Source organism: Anabrus simplex, chromosome 6, assembly GCF_040414725.1.
Source record: "Anabrus simplex isolate iqAnaSimp1 chromosome 6, ASM4041472v1, whole genome shotgun sequence".
NCBI classification, from domain to species: domain Eukaryota; kingdom Metazoa; phylum Arthropoda; class Insecta; order Orthoptera; family Tettigoniidae; genus Anabrus; species Anabrus simplex.
Genome location: NC_090270.1, coordinates 30,083,862 through 30,101,893, shown reverse-complemented (window position 1 = coordinate 30,101,893; position 18,032 = coordinate 30,083,862). Strand labels below are relative to the sequence as shown.

At 42.0% G+C, this 18,032-nt stretch overlaps 1 protein-coding gene across 1 annotated transcript in view; it reads right to left on the bottom strand.

The window, feature by feature from the left end:
* LOC136875434 (KH domain-containing, RNA-binding, signal transduction-associated protein 1) overlaps positions 1–18,032 on the bottom strand; it is a 1,072,163-nt gene that overhangs the window by 218,307 nt on the left and 835,824 nt on the right. Inside the window, exons 6-8 of the mRNA XM_067148988.2 lie at positions 15,684–16,032; positions 10,484–10,775; positions 5,207–5,311 (exon numbers count right to left, since the gene is read on the bottom strand). Of these exons, the coding sequence (XP_067005089.1) occupies positions 5,207–5,311; positions 10,484–10,775; positions 15,684–16,032 (746 nt within the window). The remainder of the gene's footprint in view (positions 1–5,206; positions 5,312–10,483; positions 10,776–15,683; positions 16,033–18,032) is intronic.

Sequence of the window (18,032 nt, the reverse complement as noted above, 5' to 3'; positions counted from 1 at the left end):
CACCACTGCTTCAGCATTTTCCCGTTCTCAGTCGATAAGATATTCGATGACTTTTAAGTCCAGACTAACAAAAATACGGCAGCTAGATTTATGACGCACGAACCTCGTTAAAGAGCAAGAAAATTGATGGAGTGTTTCTCTATATAGCGCTATCTTGATTCAAACAGTGCGCCTGATACAGATTACTTTGAGTTCCTTTATTACTTTCCCAGTACGTTCAATGTTAATTCCAAGTAAATACTTTCGCGGTCGCGTAGTTTAGGGGTAGCGTGCTTACCTCTCGCCCGGAGGTTCTGGGTTCGATTCCCGGCCAGGTCAGTGATATTCAGCTGCATCTGAGAGCTGCTTCAAGGTCTACTCAGCTAAGTGATTACAATTGAGGAGCTGTCTGACGGTGAGATGGCGACCCCGGTCTAGAGACTGCTACTATAATGTTTTCATTCCTCCCTGAAGTGGGGAGGCGGGCCTCTCAGAGAGTAGCGCCGTCTCTCAGGCCAGGAGATTTCTTACGGTGAATGTGAGAGGGTTGGCGGCCGTGGCCTATACTAGGAACAGTCTCGGCATTCGCCTCATTGCAGGACAATGCAAAACCATTCTCAGGACAGCCAACTGTGAGGACCAGCCCCTCTCCATCTCCCGCACGGCCCCCTCTCCTCTGCTCGGTTGGTCGGTCGGAGTGCAGAGCCGTCGGACCAGCCGAAGTTCACTCTGCAACCGCCGACCGTCTAGAGAGGCAAGAATAACGGCCGAGAGGATTCGTAGCACTGACCATGTGTCACCTCATAATCCGCACGCCTTCGTACTGAGCAGCGGTCGCTTCGTAGGCCAAGGCCAATGACAGCTGAGCGCCATTGATTTTTTCTAGTTTAATTAAATACTCGAATGGATGCATTTCTCCAGCTCCAGGGATAGTTGAGCCAATTCAGCGATGAAAGAGGTAATTATAGTGAAGTATATCTGTCTGCCTGGTCATCATCCCGGAAGCATATAGCATAAACAAATGTTTTGTACTTTGACATAAACTGCAAAAACCTATGGCAGCACCAGAATAAAAAGTAGTCAAGTATGGAATACGAAGCTGGATGACTTCGATCACTTCCGAACGTGAATTCCTGCAGGATTACAGTATAGTAAATGAAATGGAATCATGTTACGGGAAACCTAATGCAGTGAACTCCCATTTGCGACCACAAGTAACCTCAGACGAAATTGTCTTCACGTAGATCAAGTTGTCAGGTCATATTTCTGACCTCATTTTAATGTATCTACAGTTTGTACTTATCCTATTTCCCCGTTACGGGTTCGACGCCGTTCAAATATGACTTAGAGAAATGTATTGCACTGTACTGTATTGTAGCCTTGTCCCATTTTTCTTCGGTTGTGGACATGAAGTGAAATGTATCTTCGTATCGAGTTTCTACTACCGGATGCCCTGCCTGACGTCAACCTCATCAGAGAATTTAATGAGATTACATTAATGTCGTGATATATAATGGCAGGAATGGAGACGATGAAACTTGGTGCCGGCACACAGCCTACTCTGCTCAAGTCTGCTCGAATCTTAACGTCTCCATCCGACGAACGAATCACCATCAAACGGATGACTCCATATGAACAGTGCGGAGAGGTTTGCAATTGTCTCCAGGCTTTTGAAACGCAATCTAATGATTATAAATTGTATACTGCCACCTCTCCTACCCTGGTGGCCAACATTTCTTCGTCCAACGGGAGTTAATCCGGCTAAACACGGTTTCAGATAATAGATACTTGACACTTCAATGATCATGGCCACCAAGTGGGCTAAATGTAACGTTACTGGAAAACCTGATGAGATATATATAACCGAATTTTACCTCTGAAATCTGCGGGAACGTCCGTTTAGGAGCTATCATTTACTGTTAAAGTATATATAAATCCAAGCAGAATATTAGTATTATTGTCCGACTCCATGGCTAAATGGTTAGCGTGCTGGCCTTTGGTCACAGAGGTGCCGGGTTCGATTCCCGGGAGGGACGGGAATTTTAGGCATAATTGGTTAATTTCGCTCGCACGGGGACTGGCTGTATGTGTCGTCTTCATCATCATTTCATCCTCATCGCGACACGGTGTCTAATCGAAAGACCTTCTCCTCGGACACTTCCGGCACTAAAATCCATACGCCATTTCATTTTCATTATTATTATTATTATTATTATTATTATTATTATTATTATTATTATTATTTCAGATGAGGCCTGCTAAGGACAACGTGCGAATTTAAATTCAATTCTTCATACTTTGTTGTTTTATTTTCCGTTCATTCCAATATTCTTTCATCTTTTCACTATGCTGTTTCTTTCTGTCCTCGGCCCACTTCGCATCAGGTTTCTTGTTCAATCTACCTTGGAATCCTTCCATACCTACTACCCTCTTTCTAAAATTCTCTCTGTCCATAGTCTCATCTTCTCTTATATTATTTCCTTCTAAATCTTTCTTTACTTCTTGAATCCAGCCAGTTGTTGCCTTTTTTGTCCCAAAGGTACTCGAAAATCCTTTTTTTTTTATCTGAAACCATCCATTCTGTAAATATGTCCAAAAAAAATGCAATCTCCTTTTTCTTTTGGTTTCAGTTTGTTTTCTATGTTCATGTATATTTCATCATTTGATCTTAAATTACATACTTCAGTTTTCTTCACATGGCCTAAGATTTTTCTCATTATTCTTCTTTTTGGCATCTCAAGTTTATCTAATCTCTAGTTTAATACCAGGTTAGGTTAGGTTAGGTTAGGTTAGGTTAGGCATTCCGGTTTCACCACTGTAGTGTAGTGCCTTATTTTAAGATTTTTAGATAGACACTTTTTATTATTATTATTGTTATTATTATTATTATTATTATTATTATTATTATTATTATTATTATCTACATATCGTTTCAGCTACTTAGGACCACATTTTACATTTTTAAACCTTCTTGAATTTCCAGTACTTCTTCATCCTGATGGAAAATGCAGTTCTTCGAAACACCTTACAGTGTTCCCTTTCTCACTCTTTTCGTGAGACTCTTAATCCCGTGTACCCAGGTCCTGACTTACTTCTTTCTTGAACCTATGTCCCAGAGGCATCAATCAGATCCTTCTTCATTGCAATGGTACACCTCTAATCATGAGAAAATAAAAATATTCTGCATGATATTCTCGCGTTCGGCATTCACAAGAGATAATCGAAAAACATAAAATGGCGCTTCCTGCAGATACGACACGACTGTAAGTTAGATGGTTACAGTATCGAAGTGCCGAGTCTAGAGAAATGAAAATCATGGATCGAATGTAACAAATTTATTCGTAACTTACGGAATCAATTGAATGAAACATAATGTTCGCTTTGTATCGCCACGCCGCGGCATGTCACAAGATCACGGCGCGGGTGACATCATCTCAGTGTCGGACGTACTATGGTAACATTGTTGTGAGTGTATCTCTTGAACGAGTGAAGATATCCCGATTATTATTGCACAATCATGTTTTCCTTGATGAGATCAATCCATTTTTGACATTTCAACTATATGTATACGACCGGAATGGAGACGCAGGGCTCAGCGATCACTTTTAGTCTCAAGATTCAAGTTTTACGCGGTAGCAGTAACGCACCATTGTCACAAGTAACATGTTAGCACCTCTTCCTGAAACGATACCTGAAATGAATGGAACAAACGGCACGCCAGTTAGCAACAGTGAGATGTGTCCATTGTTATCATTTTTAATAAACAACTGTGTCTTTATGTCCAGGGGCTGCCTCGCCGAGGCGGTAAAGGCGTGCTCGGTTCGCCCGGAAGAACGTGGGTTCGAATCCCCGTCAGGAAGTCGTAAAATTTAAGAAACGAGATTTCCACTTCCGGATGTGCGTATGGCCCTGAGATTAACTCAGCCTACACCAAAAATGAGTACCAGGTTAATTCCTGGGAGCAAAGGTGGCCAGGCATAGAGTTAACCACTCTACCCATCACGTGTCGAGGTTAACAATGGTGGAAACCTTTACCTTCCACTCCTCCAAGGGCCTTCATGGCCTGTACGGAGGTGACTTTGCTTTTTTAATAATAATACTAATAATAATAATAATGTTATTGGCTTTACGTCCCACTAACTACTCTTTTGCGGTTTTCGGAGACGCCGAGGTGCCGGAACTTAGTCCCGCAGGAGTTCTTTTACGTGCCAGTACACCTACCGATACGAGGCTGACGTATTGCTTTTCTTTTTGTCGTCTTTATGTCCGCTCGCTAGTACATAGTGCGCTGACCCTCGCCCTCTGTCCACTTTACCTGAGTTGAAACTGCACGCTTTAGATATTACTCTGTAACTTTCTTCATATCGTTGTAAATTAATAAATCAATCTTCTTCTTCTTAATCTGCTTACCCTCCAGGGTCGGTTTTTCCCTCGGACTCAGCGAGGGATCCCACCTCTACCGCCTCAAGGACAGTGTCCTGGAGCTTCAGACATCGGGTCGGAGGATACAACTGGGGAGGATGACTAGTACCTCACCCAGGCGGCCTCACCTGCTATGCTGAACAGGGGCCTTGCGGGGATGGGAAGATTGGAAGGTATAGACAAGGAAGAGGGAAGGAAGCGGCCGTGGCCTTAAGTTAGGTACCATCCCGGCATTTGCCTGGAAGAGAAGTGGGAAACCACGAAAAACCACTTCCAGGATGGCTGAGGTGGGAATCGAACCCACTTCTACTCAGTTGTCCTCCCGAGGCTGAGTGGACCCCGTTCCAGCCCTCGTACCACTTTTCAAATTTTGTGGCAGAGCCGGGAATCGAAACCGGGCCTCCTGGAGTGGCAGCTAATCACACTAACCACTACACCACGGAGGTGGACTAATTAATCAATCAATAAATAAAAATAGAAAATTAATCAATTAATTAAAATACATAAATAACTAAAGTACGGTAACTGATTAATACAAAAATAAATAACAAACAATTAATAAATAACACATTTATTTCTTTCATATTATTTTATGTCATTCTTTTCATTATGACGTTACATTTTACGTCCACAGAGAGTGGCTGAGACCGGTTTCTCCCATGTCCGGATATTCTCCGCTGAACGTTATCTACTTACCTTTCACAGGCTGTTTTGTTAAGTGTTCGAAGGAAGAAGAGAGCAGCGACACTGGAATGAAAGACAAGATAGAGCCGCCACCAAAGACCCAAATGAGCAAGGCGATTACCTGGCGAGCACGCCCCACGGCGACACCGGATACAGAGGACTATCAGCAGTGACGTCTCCGTTCTGCGGCGGACCAATCACAACAGGCGTACCTTGGGGACTGCATCTGAAGAGGGCGAACAACCATAATGTAATTTTATTGCGCTCGAGGTGGTAGGGCTCAAGGTAGAGCTAATAAGTAAAGAAATCGTAGGAAGAGTATATGTGTGCAATTATACAAGAAGCATTGCGGCCGGTGCTTTGAGAAATAGAGGTTAGGAAGAGAAGATGGTTACAAGCGAAGAGCACGGCATAAAATTAATTTCTCCAAGATCCTTACAATAATTATCTAATCTGTAAAGATAAGAAGAGGGAGATGAGCGGTTCGACTTTTCTTACTAACTTGATGATTAATGTTGGATTAGTAGCCTGTTTTAAACCTTAAGTCATCTTATCCTTACCCTAAACCAGCGATGTGCAGATGCTAGGAAACTGGCAGCGAGCTGCTACACAAACAGTGGCCAAATTGCATTGGAACAGAGGTGTGCCGTCACAGTCCGCCATACTCGCATGCACTATATGACAGTAGGTTGAACTCGTAGTTAGTCTCAGTTATTATAATGAAGGTTACTGCGGAAGGTTCAAAGCGGAGACTCTCGACTTCATTGTCGTTTCGACATGAATGGGAAGTATTACACTTATTTATGTGTGCTCAACAGTTGGCAAAATGTTTAATTTGACATAAAGCCTTGAACTAATTGAAGAAATTAAATATAATATGACATATCGTTAGGATACGATCAATATAAATATGCATATCGTCTAGCACTAATAAAGCGACTAAAGGAGGAAATGATCAGTAGGTATTATAGTCGAATATTTCGGAATTCATGATTAATTTGTGCCTAATCATATTAGCGTGTTAAATATGGTTCAAAGCTGAATACGCAATAACTACGACCATGTCTTTCTGTTGTGCATTAATAGCATGTTGCTAGATAGCTCGTAAATATTATAATAAACTAAAACTTGAAATTTTCATATATACGAATTATTTGAAGTAAGACTAAGTTAAGTTTATGTCATTCTGTTTACTTTCAGGACAATGGAATTAAATATAAACAACGAGCTAGCCGTCCGCCTGTCCCACAGAATTTCTCTTTAATTGGCAAAAGGGTTAAATGGAGATTGTTTAAAAATGGGGGTGGAAAAATGTAGTCCATATCTGATAGAAAAATATGAATCAGTAAACCTATCAAGATGGACTGTGAATCGAGGAATTATGGGTTGTTATTGCCAGCCCGCGGGTGGCAAGCGGCAGCTCGCCGGCTGTTCTAGCGAGCGAATCCTGTAAATGTCTGCCCTAAACTTATGACAACTCAAATAAACACATATATTGAGACGTTTCAGTTTCGAGGCTTGAGACTTCGTGGTTATTTAATTGGATAGAATTTGGAATAAATTAGGTTCGCTCTGTGATTTTAGTATATTTCTGATCTAACTAGGGTGGTATATGAGTTCTGGGTTCACTCACAAGAACGTGTGTTTGATTGACTGTCAGGAAGACGAAAGACGAGATCTCGACTTCCGTAGACGCACATAATACTAGAGTTCGTTCAGCCTACACCAGAAATGAATACCAGGTCAGTTCCTAGTGGCAAAGTTGACTAAGTATACAGGGTGTATCTAAACATATATAACAAATGCATGGCGTAGCGTATCTATAACAGCATTTCAAAAATGGTGAGGTGCCTGTACAGGGAATTTCGTAAACAAGGGTGTGCTCCATGATGATAATAGAACATCTTCGTTCTCAGCGGTTGTGTGTACTGTAGATTTACAGTGGTATATACTGGTGAGAGAAAGATGCTGCATTGAGTTAGAGTTAGAAACTCGTTTTGTTTCACGGAAAGCCACTGTTTGAAGAGTCCATCGATCACTGGACCAAGTGAAACACAAAAAAAAAATCAATGCCAATTTCCTGCTGCAGTGAGATCACAATTTTCTCTCGCCCAAAATGTGAAGCGTTCCTTTGTTTCGAAAAAACAAAGCAAGAATTTCTATATACCTTTCCACCAGTATCCTGGAGTGATCACACTGGTATTTTTTTTCAACGTAAAACGGGACAAATACTGAGAAAACGTGAAAACACGACAGTGGGTTCAATTATGGAATCATCTACAGTTCTTTCCTGTGAATGAATACACATCATACGTGGAAATAATTTTTAGTAAATTAGCGGAAAGGAAAAATAAATATAAACGGTGCAAGATATCGATTTTTCAAATTATTTATCCGTATGATCAACCCGCTAAGTCTCATATACCCGGTTCCTGTATGTAACTTGAAAATCTCCTTGTTCGTTCAACCACTGCCATGAAATTTTTATATAATAATTTTCGCTTGCTTTAAATCTTCTATGGAAACCAAAAACAAATTAAATTACTAAAATATACGAGTTTAGGGTTAGGACAGCCAAAGAAAAACAGAATAGAGGTGAGGATAAAGAAAGAATAATTGGTATAAAATACTCCGTCCTAAGAACACCAACCTGAAATCATAGAATTTTTCAGATGTGGCATCGCTTTTTATGTCGTAATAAGGAATATGTTAATTGTGTTGATAACACGGTAGTACCTTTCACCAAAGCAACCAGTGTTAAGATAAAGACCAGGCAGAGACAAATATGAAGACGTTAGTAAGTATTCTGTTCCACACATTCAGCGTTAGTGACAGACTCGCACACTCCAATTAATAGAAAGTAGCATAAGATAACTGTACTACAATAAATTCGTCGACATGAATAACAGCGTAAAATACTTTCTTTGCAGCAAATAAAGTTTATCAATATTACAAATTACCAAATATACTCCAATTAACAAAACATTACAAGAAATAATTAAAAGATAATTTCCTAAGAGAGTACATATCCCATCAGTATTATTTCGCCGTATCTTTAAAATTTAGAAAACCTTAGACTTCTGAAACATTTTCTGCGTTTTAACTACGTTATACAGTCAAGGATACGTCCTTGCATATATCCTTACTTACATTCACTACATGCCTTTTCTCTGTTATCGCCTTCTTTATATTTATTTTCCCATATTTCTCTGATATTATTACATAATTCCTCTGCTTTTTCGGGATGTTTCCACATTATCTATTTAATAGCTTATCAAGTTCGTAAATTTCGGGTTCATTTTGAATTGTTACCTTTCTTCCCATCTATATATTTCTCTCTGATTTTTCTCGTTTCTGTACAATCGTTTAGCACATGTGCCGCTTTGATATGTTTACTCCATGCAATGGACTGATTTTTGTTATAACAAATGAAGTTGTAGGATCATATCCCTAAAGAAGCATCCGACCAATTCACCAAAATAACTGGAGTATGCTGAGTGCATATGACTTACAAATATTTGACAAACGGTATTGTTTATATAAACAAAACACAACAGTAGCAGGGCCTACAGTGTTTCCTATATTTCAATCAAAGATACGTGACTTTCCATTTAGAAGCTCTCATGCATTGGTCATAATTCAAACAAAAATTGTTTTGGTGGAAATCAAGCGTTAATATCTCCGAGCTATCATCATCATCATCATCATCATCATCATCATCATCATCATCATCATGATCGTCGTCGTCGTCGTCGTCGTCGTCGTAGCCGCCGCCTTAGAGTTGTCTCGATGTGGCGGGGTCCACTCTTTGAATCAATGTACGCCACTTCAAGCGGTTTTCCATGTCCTGTGGATCACATTCCAGGTACCGGTACTTAAACAAAAAACCAAACCCCATGGCACAACAGCCCCGAAGGATCTTCGCCTACCAAGCGACCGCTGCTCAGCCCGAAGGTTGCAGATTACGTGTGGTCAGTACGACGAATCCTCTCGGCCGTTATTCTTGACTTTCTAGACCGAGGACGCTACCTCACCATCAGATAGCTCCTCAGTTATAATAACGTTGGCTGAGTGGACATTGAACCAATCACTCAGATCCAGGTAAAAATCCCTGACCTGTCCGGAAATCGAACGCGGGGCCTCCGGGTAAGACTCATGCAAGCTACCCCTACACCAAGGGTCCGTCTTCCAGGTACCTAGATCAACTTTAATGGTTTCCAGCCGCCTTAATTGATGACGTCCCATTTGCCTCTAACCTTCGAAAACAAGGTGTTAGGATGATCCATGAGACCACCTCCATATTCCTTGACTAAACATGAAAAGGTCGGTCTAGTATTCTGTCTTGAGATTCTATGTTCCCTTTACAAATCTGAATGACCTGTGAAGAAATAGGACCTACACCTTGCCCCATGAACGGACTAGCATCAGCAGACCAATGGAATCATAGTCCACACCACCTGATACACTAGCCTACCTGCTGGCTACGGTCGTGGAGGTCTTTATGGTCTAACATTGAGGTTAGCTGGTTCGGGTCCCATTGGTCGAAAAAGATTTCACCATCAGAATGTTGGATGGCAGGGTAGAAGAGGTGGTTGTGTACCATTTCTAATTACTAGCCAATACCTACACAGTATTCCAAATTTCTCCACTGTGTTCATAGGCAGTGAGGGTATCTGACGCTACTGATGGTGATTCGTCCGTCGGTGTGAGAGGTTAAACCTTGAGCGAACACCTTTATGTTATACGACAGGAGTAGTCTATATGCAGACACCTGGTTTTTCCCTCTCCTTAAGTCATTTTCATTATCACCCTCATCATCATCATCATCATCACTATCACACAACCAAACATACAGGTCTCCCATGGGCGTCACCAGAGATACCTGCATTAAGCCTTTCCTAAGGCCTTACAGCATCACATCGGATACACTCGGTTTTCAATACACCTTCCCACGTTTCTGTAGGGGTCGGGGGAGCATTCTGGACCAGTTTACGTCTTGATCGAAGGCCTTTTCTATCGGGTTCTATTAAAAACATGTAAAATCGCTGGAATTCTAACCATGGATTCATTTCTACCATAGTTATTTAATTCCTAATCATGAGGATTCAAACAGGAGAATTAAAGAACGGTGATGAAAAATAGAAAAAAATATGTTTACTTCGCTGAATCTAAATTTCAAGCATATTTACTGTATTTACTGTGTTTCAAAGAAAGCTTCAGCGTATAAAGCTTTTGTTAAACCTCATCGGCCAGTCACCTGTCGGTAGAGCGGTAGATGAGTTGCTTTTCCCTTGAAGGTCCTGTACTTCATTGGTTAGCACAAACTAATACAGTATCTCAGTCTACAAGGATAGACTTCCTGCAATGTAGATGTGTAATATTGGTAGCTACCACTCACCCTGTGCCACTGACAGCCGCTGCTGCAGCCGCCGCGTAGTTGTCATATAGGCTGTAGACCGGGGCCTGAGGTGTGGGCACGGCATCCTCATCCTCACACACCATCACCTGCTCGGCGCCACCATCTTGAGTCGCCGCAATCAGAGTGCGAGGACCTCCTGCTAGGATCGACAGGATACTGTTCCGGTGCTGCTTGGAGAGCACACCACCGCCAGGGGACAGTCGTGAGGTAGGAGTGGTGATCCCCGCTGCCAGGGGCGCACGTAGTCGGTTGAGGATAGATCCGCGGTATACTGAAATCATAACGGAAGAAAACAATTAATGGTCATATTACTTTCTGAAAACATCAGAAGTTTTACTATAGGATATTCTCTGATTTCAGCAAAAGGTTTTGCCTTAAATTTGAAACTATCAGGTGGCCCATCAGCGCCGTACTTTTTACTTGTGTGTCCCACATGCACTAGTGATGAATGGGATGTCTAATAACTGATTTCTACAGGGGTACGACTGCCTACCAGTTAGTTACGTAAAAATATGGAAAGATAAGCACCAGAAGGCCGCTCGTTGGGTTACATCTCAAAACTCACGAGCTAAAACTAGTAGAAAATAGTATCAGAAATCATGACTACAAACTAGTAGCTAATTTAACATTCTAATGAATCTCAAAATTCACGACTCACAGAGATGACTGCAGGAGAGATTAGGTGCGCGGTGACTCACGCTGCACTTCAACCAATGTTTGTCCACACTCTCTTAGAACAAGATATCCCATGTATTATTAACAGGAATTATCACCCTACCACAGGCCCAATTCTCCGAATAGAACACTGATCTTTATTCAGTTACAATATTCTGCTTGGTGTCATCGAGCAGTCCACAACATGGAATTCATTACCTCGCAGAAGGGTAAACTAAATTTAGTGTACAACGGTTATAGGTTTTATAAGCAGGGAAAAAAACAAGTCGGACGAAATAGTATGGTTTTCTCATAAAATACTGCCATCCACGTGTGCCAGTAAAGTAATATTGTAAGTGAGAATAGCGTTTTGAGTGAAACTGCCCACCACAGTGTACCTCATATCCGTGAATTTCGCAACCTCCTGTCGCGTATAGTTTGTGCGAGGCTCCACGACAGGGCCATCTCTTGATGAAGGAGGGCACGCAGTCGCGGCTGGCTCTAACAACGGACTTTTTCACACAAATCCAATTAAATTTTCAAATATCTCATTGGGCAGTTAACCGTTCAAAGAAGAACTGGCCAGGCTCGTGACCTTACGAGACTGACCCAGGTAAAGAAACCTTCCTACTAATCCTCTTCTTGGAATTAGTGAATTTTGAGACTCTTCAAGTTCTGAGAGGATTGTTCCTGTTCCTCAGCGCTATCCGTTAAAAGCACTCCCATGCGTTAGTAAGGCTCGTCTTGAAACGCTCAATGGTAGGCTGGTATTTGGTATAGTAGCCATCAACATATCAACAGTGGCCGGTGTGTTCAGCAGCGAAGAATACACAGACATAATTTTAATCTCTGAGAATCTGGTCGGAATGCGGCCGAAGTTCGCAGACGGGTATGCGCAGCAGTTTCCAAATAGCCGCCCGCGTTCTATACACGTATTTCGCCGAATAAAATTGCAAATACGAGCCTATGGATCGTTTAAGGCACATGTGTACGTGTATAAATTAATGATTTTAAACTTTACTTTTGCACTTTTTGCACCCTCTTACATAACGTGTGTAGTAAAATGACTGCTACTTGTTAGAAAATCCACAGCCCGTTACCAGTCATTCGACCGGGTCGGGAATTGAATGAATGAAGCCCCATCTAACGGTGAGGATAGGAACTGTGTTGGCTGCCGAAACCTGTCGCACTCGCCTGGAGCAGTGATTAATGACTGACACATGAAATGTAATTATATCGAGGAGTGTTGTTGGAATGAAAGATGACAGGGAAACTGGAGTACCCGGGGAAAACCTAATTGGCTTCCGCTTTGTCCAGCACAAATCTCGCATGGAGTGACCGGGATTTGAACCAAGGAACCCTACGGTGAGGGGGCGGCGCGCTGCCACCTGAGCGACGGAGGCAATGATGCTATTTGTTTCACTTCCGAAATAGAGCATGTTGTAGCGCTCCTTTGTAAGCCAGCGACTAGGCATCCCATTCATCACTAGTGCATGCGGGACACTTATAAGCAGAAATTACAGGGCTGGAGGGCCACTTGATATAAACTTAAAAAACAACTCCTCCTTCTATATTTGTAACAAAGAAAAGAATACTTGTAAATAAAGTAGTAACAGGTATGGTGTGGTGATTAATGGTTATAAATAAGAATTAAATTCAAAGAGACAAATGTAACGGGAATCTTTGTTTGTTATGCCAAGACACAATGGAAGAGGCATATCCGCTGAACAGTCTGTAGGGAGACAGGAAAACTTAGAATCAAATGGAGATAGTGAATTCATGGTTATGACAGAACGGGGAAAATAATTTCACACAACGTCAAACTATTAAACAAACAGTAAATCACACCGGGAAAGAAAACAATACTATTTTGTGTAATAAAAAGTATGTAACAAAAAATGTGATAACATAAGTACTAATGTAAATAATGTTGGGTAGGATACACGTTTGTACTAGAATATAAACACCAAGACTTAAAATGAGTATGAAAGCGCTACTGATATCTACAATTATAATTTATAATGTAGAAATGGGCTCAAATAATTGTAATAAGGATTATTATAAAATGCATGTATCGAAACTATTCGAGTTAAAATAAATGAATACTCTGTCCTCTGTTTCTAGCGCTTCGGAACTAGGGAAAGAATTATTTCCTATTCTATTCTGTGTCAAATTTCAATGTCCAGTATAAGATAAAGAAAATATGGTCAAATAAGAAATAATTGACTTGTAAAAAATTAAATCAATGAACAGCCTTGGATCATATGGGACGATTTATTGGTATTATTCAATTAAAATTTAGTCACGAACATACTAAGTTATCGTAGCAAGGGGAGAGATAATACTCCCACGTGGCGCATCCCAAGTGGCGGATAGGAGGTAACTTGCTTGCCGATAGACTTGAGCGAAATAAATTAGCTCTCGCGGACCAAACACACAATACCCTGTGGGTGGAGGATGCAGACGAAGAATACACCCACGGTATTCCCTACTGTCGTAAGAGGCGACTAAAAAGGGGCGACCAACGGACGATGAATTTTGGGCCATGAGATTACCTGTGATTAGTATCATCACGCGAGGAACATCAGGAGTCAACTTTTCTTGCGATTAGTACCAGTATGTGAGGAATACCATGGGTCTGTGGGTGGGTTTACAGCAAAGGTGTATAGCATCCGCCACAATGACGGGGCTCACACTCTGTCCAGATTCGACACCCCAAGGAGATAAAAAGAGCCTATCTTCGCTGCGGTGTTTCAGCATTTAGTTATGGAAACCATGGGTGTGCATTCCGAGAAACACCATGGGTCTGGGCGTTGCATCTTATTAGTGCCACTATATGGGCAACAGCATGGGTCTACGTTGCCTGTGATTAATCCCCACTGTGTGAGGAACGCTGTGGGTTTGTTTTGCCTACGAGTGGCGTCTTTATGTGAAAAACATCGTAGGTCTGCGTTACGTGTGCGTAGTACATCACCTGTGAGTAGTCCCACAATGTGAGGAACGCCGTGAGTCTACATTACTTGTGATTAGTACTGCTACATGATAAATACCATGGTTCTACTTTACTAGCGATAAGTACCATGATAAGGGAATGTTGACCTGGATTTTGGACCCCTTTTGACAACAAGCATCATCGACTCAGGATTTGCTCTGGAAGCAGCAACTTGGTTTTGTTTTAAGTTTTCTTCTGGGAAGGTGGGACATTACGGCTTGGATCCACTGATTGTTTAAAGTTCATAATCATTGTTCATCTGGAGTGATTTTGGAATTATTTTAAACTTTCAATGTTGTGAGTTGGATCCGCTATTTGTTTAAAATTTATATTCATCCATTTATTCTTCATCATCAAGTTTTGAATTCTAGTCAGTGGATAAGTTTTGGAATTTTAAATTGTCATTACAATTCGGCTCATTTCGTACAATTAGTGGCCGATGACCTATATGTTAGGCCCCTTTAAACAAAAAGCATCATAATCATCATCAACAACAACAACAACAAGTAATTTTCTAAATTTCCGTTAATTTTCTCATGTTGATATCCAGAAAAAATATGTCCATAGTTAGAAACGGTGTGGTGGAAATTGTGTCTAGAATTTTATATTTAGACTTCACGATCGTGAAAGGTCCTGTCGAGTATATTTTGTACATGCTGAACAAAAATGACCAACTGGACACCAGCAAGGACCGCAGCTATACCCTCGCTATGGGTCATTTGCGTTCAATATTTAGCTTCCGGGACACCAATATGATTGGAACAGATCTCCAACTTAAATTTTTTTGACATGTACTATATGAGGTGTTGCGAATTAAAAGAATGAACTCAACAAACGCATATTTTGAGGAATTATTTCTTCAATCAAATATTCTGTTACATAAAATCAAATTATTTCACTTTTCGCACTCAAACCTGTTGTCACTGGCGCCATTGCCGAAAGAAATTGATGGGCGCAACGGTTCATTAAAAGACACTCCTTGACATACAGAACTTCTGGTCGTATGACTGACGTGCTTCAGTTTAAGGTTGCGTGACAGGAAATTTTTGTTATAAGTATGTTTTGTCAGTCCATAGTCCAGTTACAACTTGTTGACTCTCATGGATTATTATTATTATTATTATTATTATTATTATTATTATTATTATTATTATTATTCACTGTTTTCTGACACTTGATGGTGTCAACTTGATTGAACGAAACTTTTAATTCTGTAGTAAAATGAAATGGCGTATGGCTTTTGGTGCCGGAAGTGTCCGAGGACATGTTCGGCTCGGCAGGTGCAGATCTTTTGATTCGACGCCCGTAGGCGATCAGCGCGTCGTGATGAGGATGAAATGATGATGAAGACGACAATACATACACCCAGCCCCAGTACCAGCGAATGATAGTTATAATTCCTAACCCTGCTGTGAATCGACCCGGGAGCCCTGTGACCACAGGCCAGCACGCTAACCATTTAGCCACGGAGCCGGACAATTCGTCAGTTAAGACCGTTCTTTGTTTCAGCCTATATTGTTGTGGAGTACTCACAATAATGGTCCCCTGGAGCTCCGGGCAGCTGGACCCCATGAGCGCGGGCAGTCAGACCTCTGAAGGCTGGATGTAGGAGCAGTTGTTGCGGCTGAGGTTGCGGCTGGCTGTACAGGAAGGCGCTACGGCCGTTAGAAGCCGCCACCGCTGCCGCCGCCTGAGTGAAGGCTGTGGGTAAGGAGCGTCCGTTCTGGCTGGCGGCGCTGCTCTTGGGTGAAGATGATGGTGCCGGGCTGGCTCCCGATGTGGGCACCACTACCTCCGCCGCGGGAGAAGCTAGCGCTATACCGGGAGTGTTGAGGATCTGCATCTCCCGCATCTGCTCCTGCCGGATCTCGTCGTTATAGTCCTAGAGACACAATAGAAACAGAGTCAAGGCTCATGAGAAACACGTACAGTCGCTCAGAAAAATAGTGAGCACATAAGTTACTCGTAGGTATTTTCTCAGAAAGAATTGAACCTATAGATGCAAGGGCATGACGTTAGGACCTGCAGAGCATGCAATGCAAAAAATAACAGTCAGAGTGGTTTTGTAAAATCAGTCGAAATAATTCACTTTTAAATTTTTTTCGTGGAGGAATTACCACTTGGCCGCATCTAGCAGTAGTTCTTATAATTGTGTTCAGTGTAATACGTCACAGCTGTAAACAATGATCGCCCTTGGCGTCTCTCTCAACACCGCGACACACTCCTCACGAAAGACCCTTACCAAATTATTTTCAAATAATCTATATATTAAGAGAGTTCTACTGGATCGATTTGCTTCTTTTTTCTTTTATTCTCTCCGGAATCAGTAGCCTCCGTGGCTCAGATGGCAGCGCGTCGGCCTGTCACCGCTGGGTTCCGTGGTTCAAATCCCGGTCACTCCATGTGAGATTTGTGCTGGGCAAAGCGGAGGCGAGAAGGGTTTTCTTCCGGGTACTCCATTTTGCCCAGTAATCTTTCATTCCAGCAACACTCTCCACTATCATTTCATTTCATCTCTCAGTCATTAATGATTGTCCCAGAGGACTGCGCCAGGCATCGGCACCCGGCACAATTCCTATCCTCGCCTCAAGATGGGGTCTTCACTCATTCCGTCCCTGACCCTGTCATTGACTGGAGAACAGGTTGTAAGTTTCCATTCATTTCTCTCCGGAATTACCTGCCGGTGAATCATGAGATATTGGTAGGTCCCTGAGTTCTATGAACTTTGAATAATCATAAAATCAAATCATTAAATGATCACTCCAGTAATTGCAGACGACGGATTACCCTAACCCGCAATAAATTCTGTACTTGAAAAATGAAATGGCATACGGCTTTTAGTGCCGGGAGTGCCCAAGGAAAATTTGGGCTCGCCAGGTGCATATCTTTTGATTTGTCGCCCGTAGGACGAGGATAAAATGATGACAAAGACGACAGATACACTCAGCCCCCGTACCGGCGGAATTAACCAATGATGGTTAAAATTCCCGACCCTGCCGGGAATCCAACGCGGAATCCCTATGACCAAAGGCCAGCACGCTAACCATTTAACCATGGAGCCGGACCATTCTTTACTTAACAGGTTGCTAAGCGACAAATACTTTCATTAACATTCTCATATATGATTTTCATCCTTAGTAATGTTATTACCGGGCGAGTTGGTCGTGCGGTTAGAGGCGCGGGGCTGTGAGCTTGCGTAAGGGAGATAGTGGGTTCGAATCCCACTATCGGCAGCCCTGAAAATGGTTTTCCGTGGTTTCCCATTTTCACACCAGGCAAATGCTGGGGCTGGAGCTGTACCTTAATTAAGGTCACAGCCGCTTCCTTCCATCTCCTGGGCCTTTCCTATCCCATCGTCGCCATAAGACCTGTGTCGGTGCGACGTAAAGCCACTGGCAAAAAAAAAAAAAGTAATGTCATTGCATGCAGCTGTCTTTGATTACTACCTATGAAGCCAGAGAGTATACACTTCCTTTTATCAGGAAAGAATAGTATTCCCTGCTAGATACTCTTTGATTCTATAACCGTTCCAGCTTCCAATGATATTCAACAGATGGCAGAGCGTTCCTAGTAACGTTCATGCTGCTAAGAGAAAAAAGTCTACGTACAAACTGACCCCATAATGATGTACGCCTTAGACTATCTGGGAACATCTATCGAAGGATAACCTATCTACACTAGAAAAAGTGAAGGGCATGCACCTTTAAAAAGTTCTCTGTCTGGCAAAAGACGCTTGTATAAGCTCGTATGAGACTAACGTATGAGCTCACAAGACAACCATTCTAAATAGAAGAACTACGATTAAAATACCATTACCGGGCGAGTTGGCCGTGCGGTTAGGAGCGCGCAGCTGTGAGCTTGCATCCGGGAGATAGTGGGTTC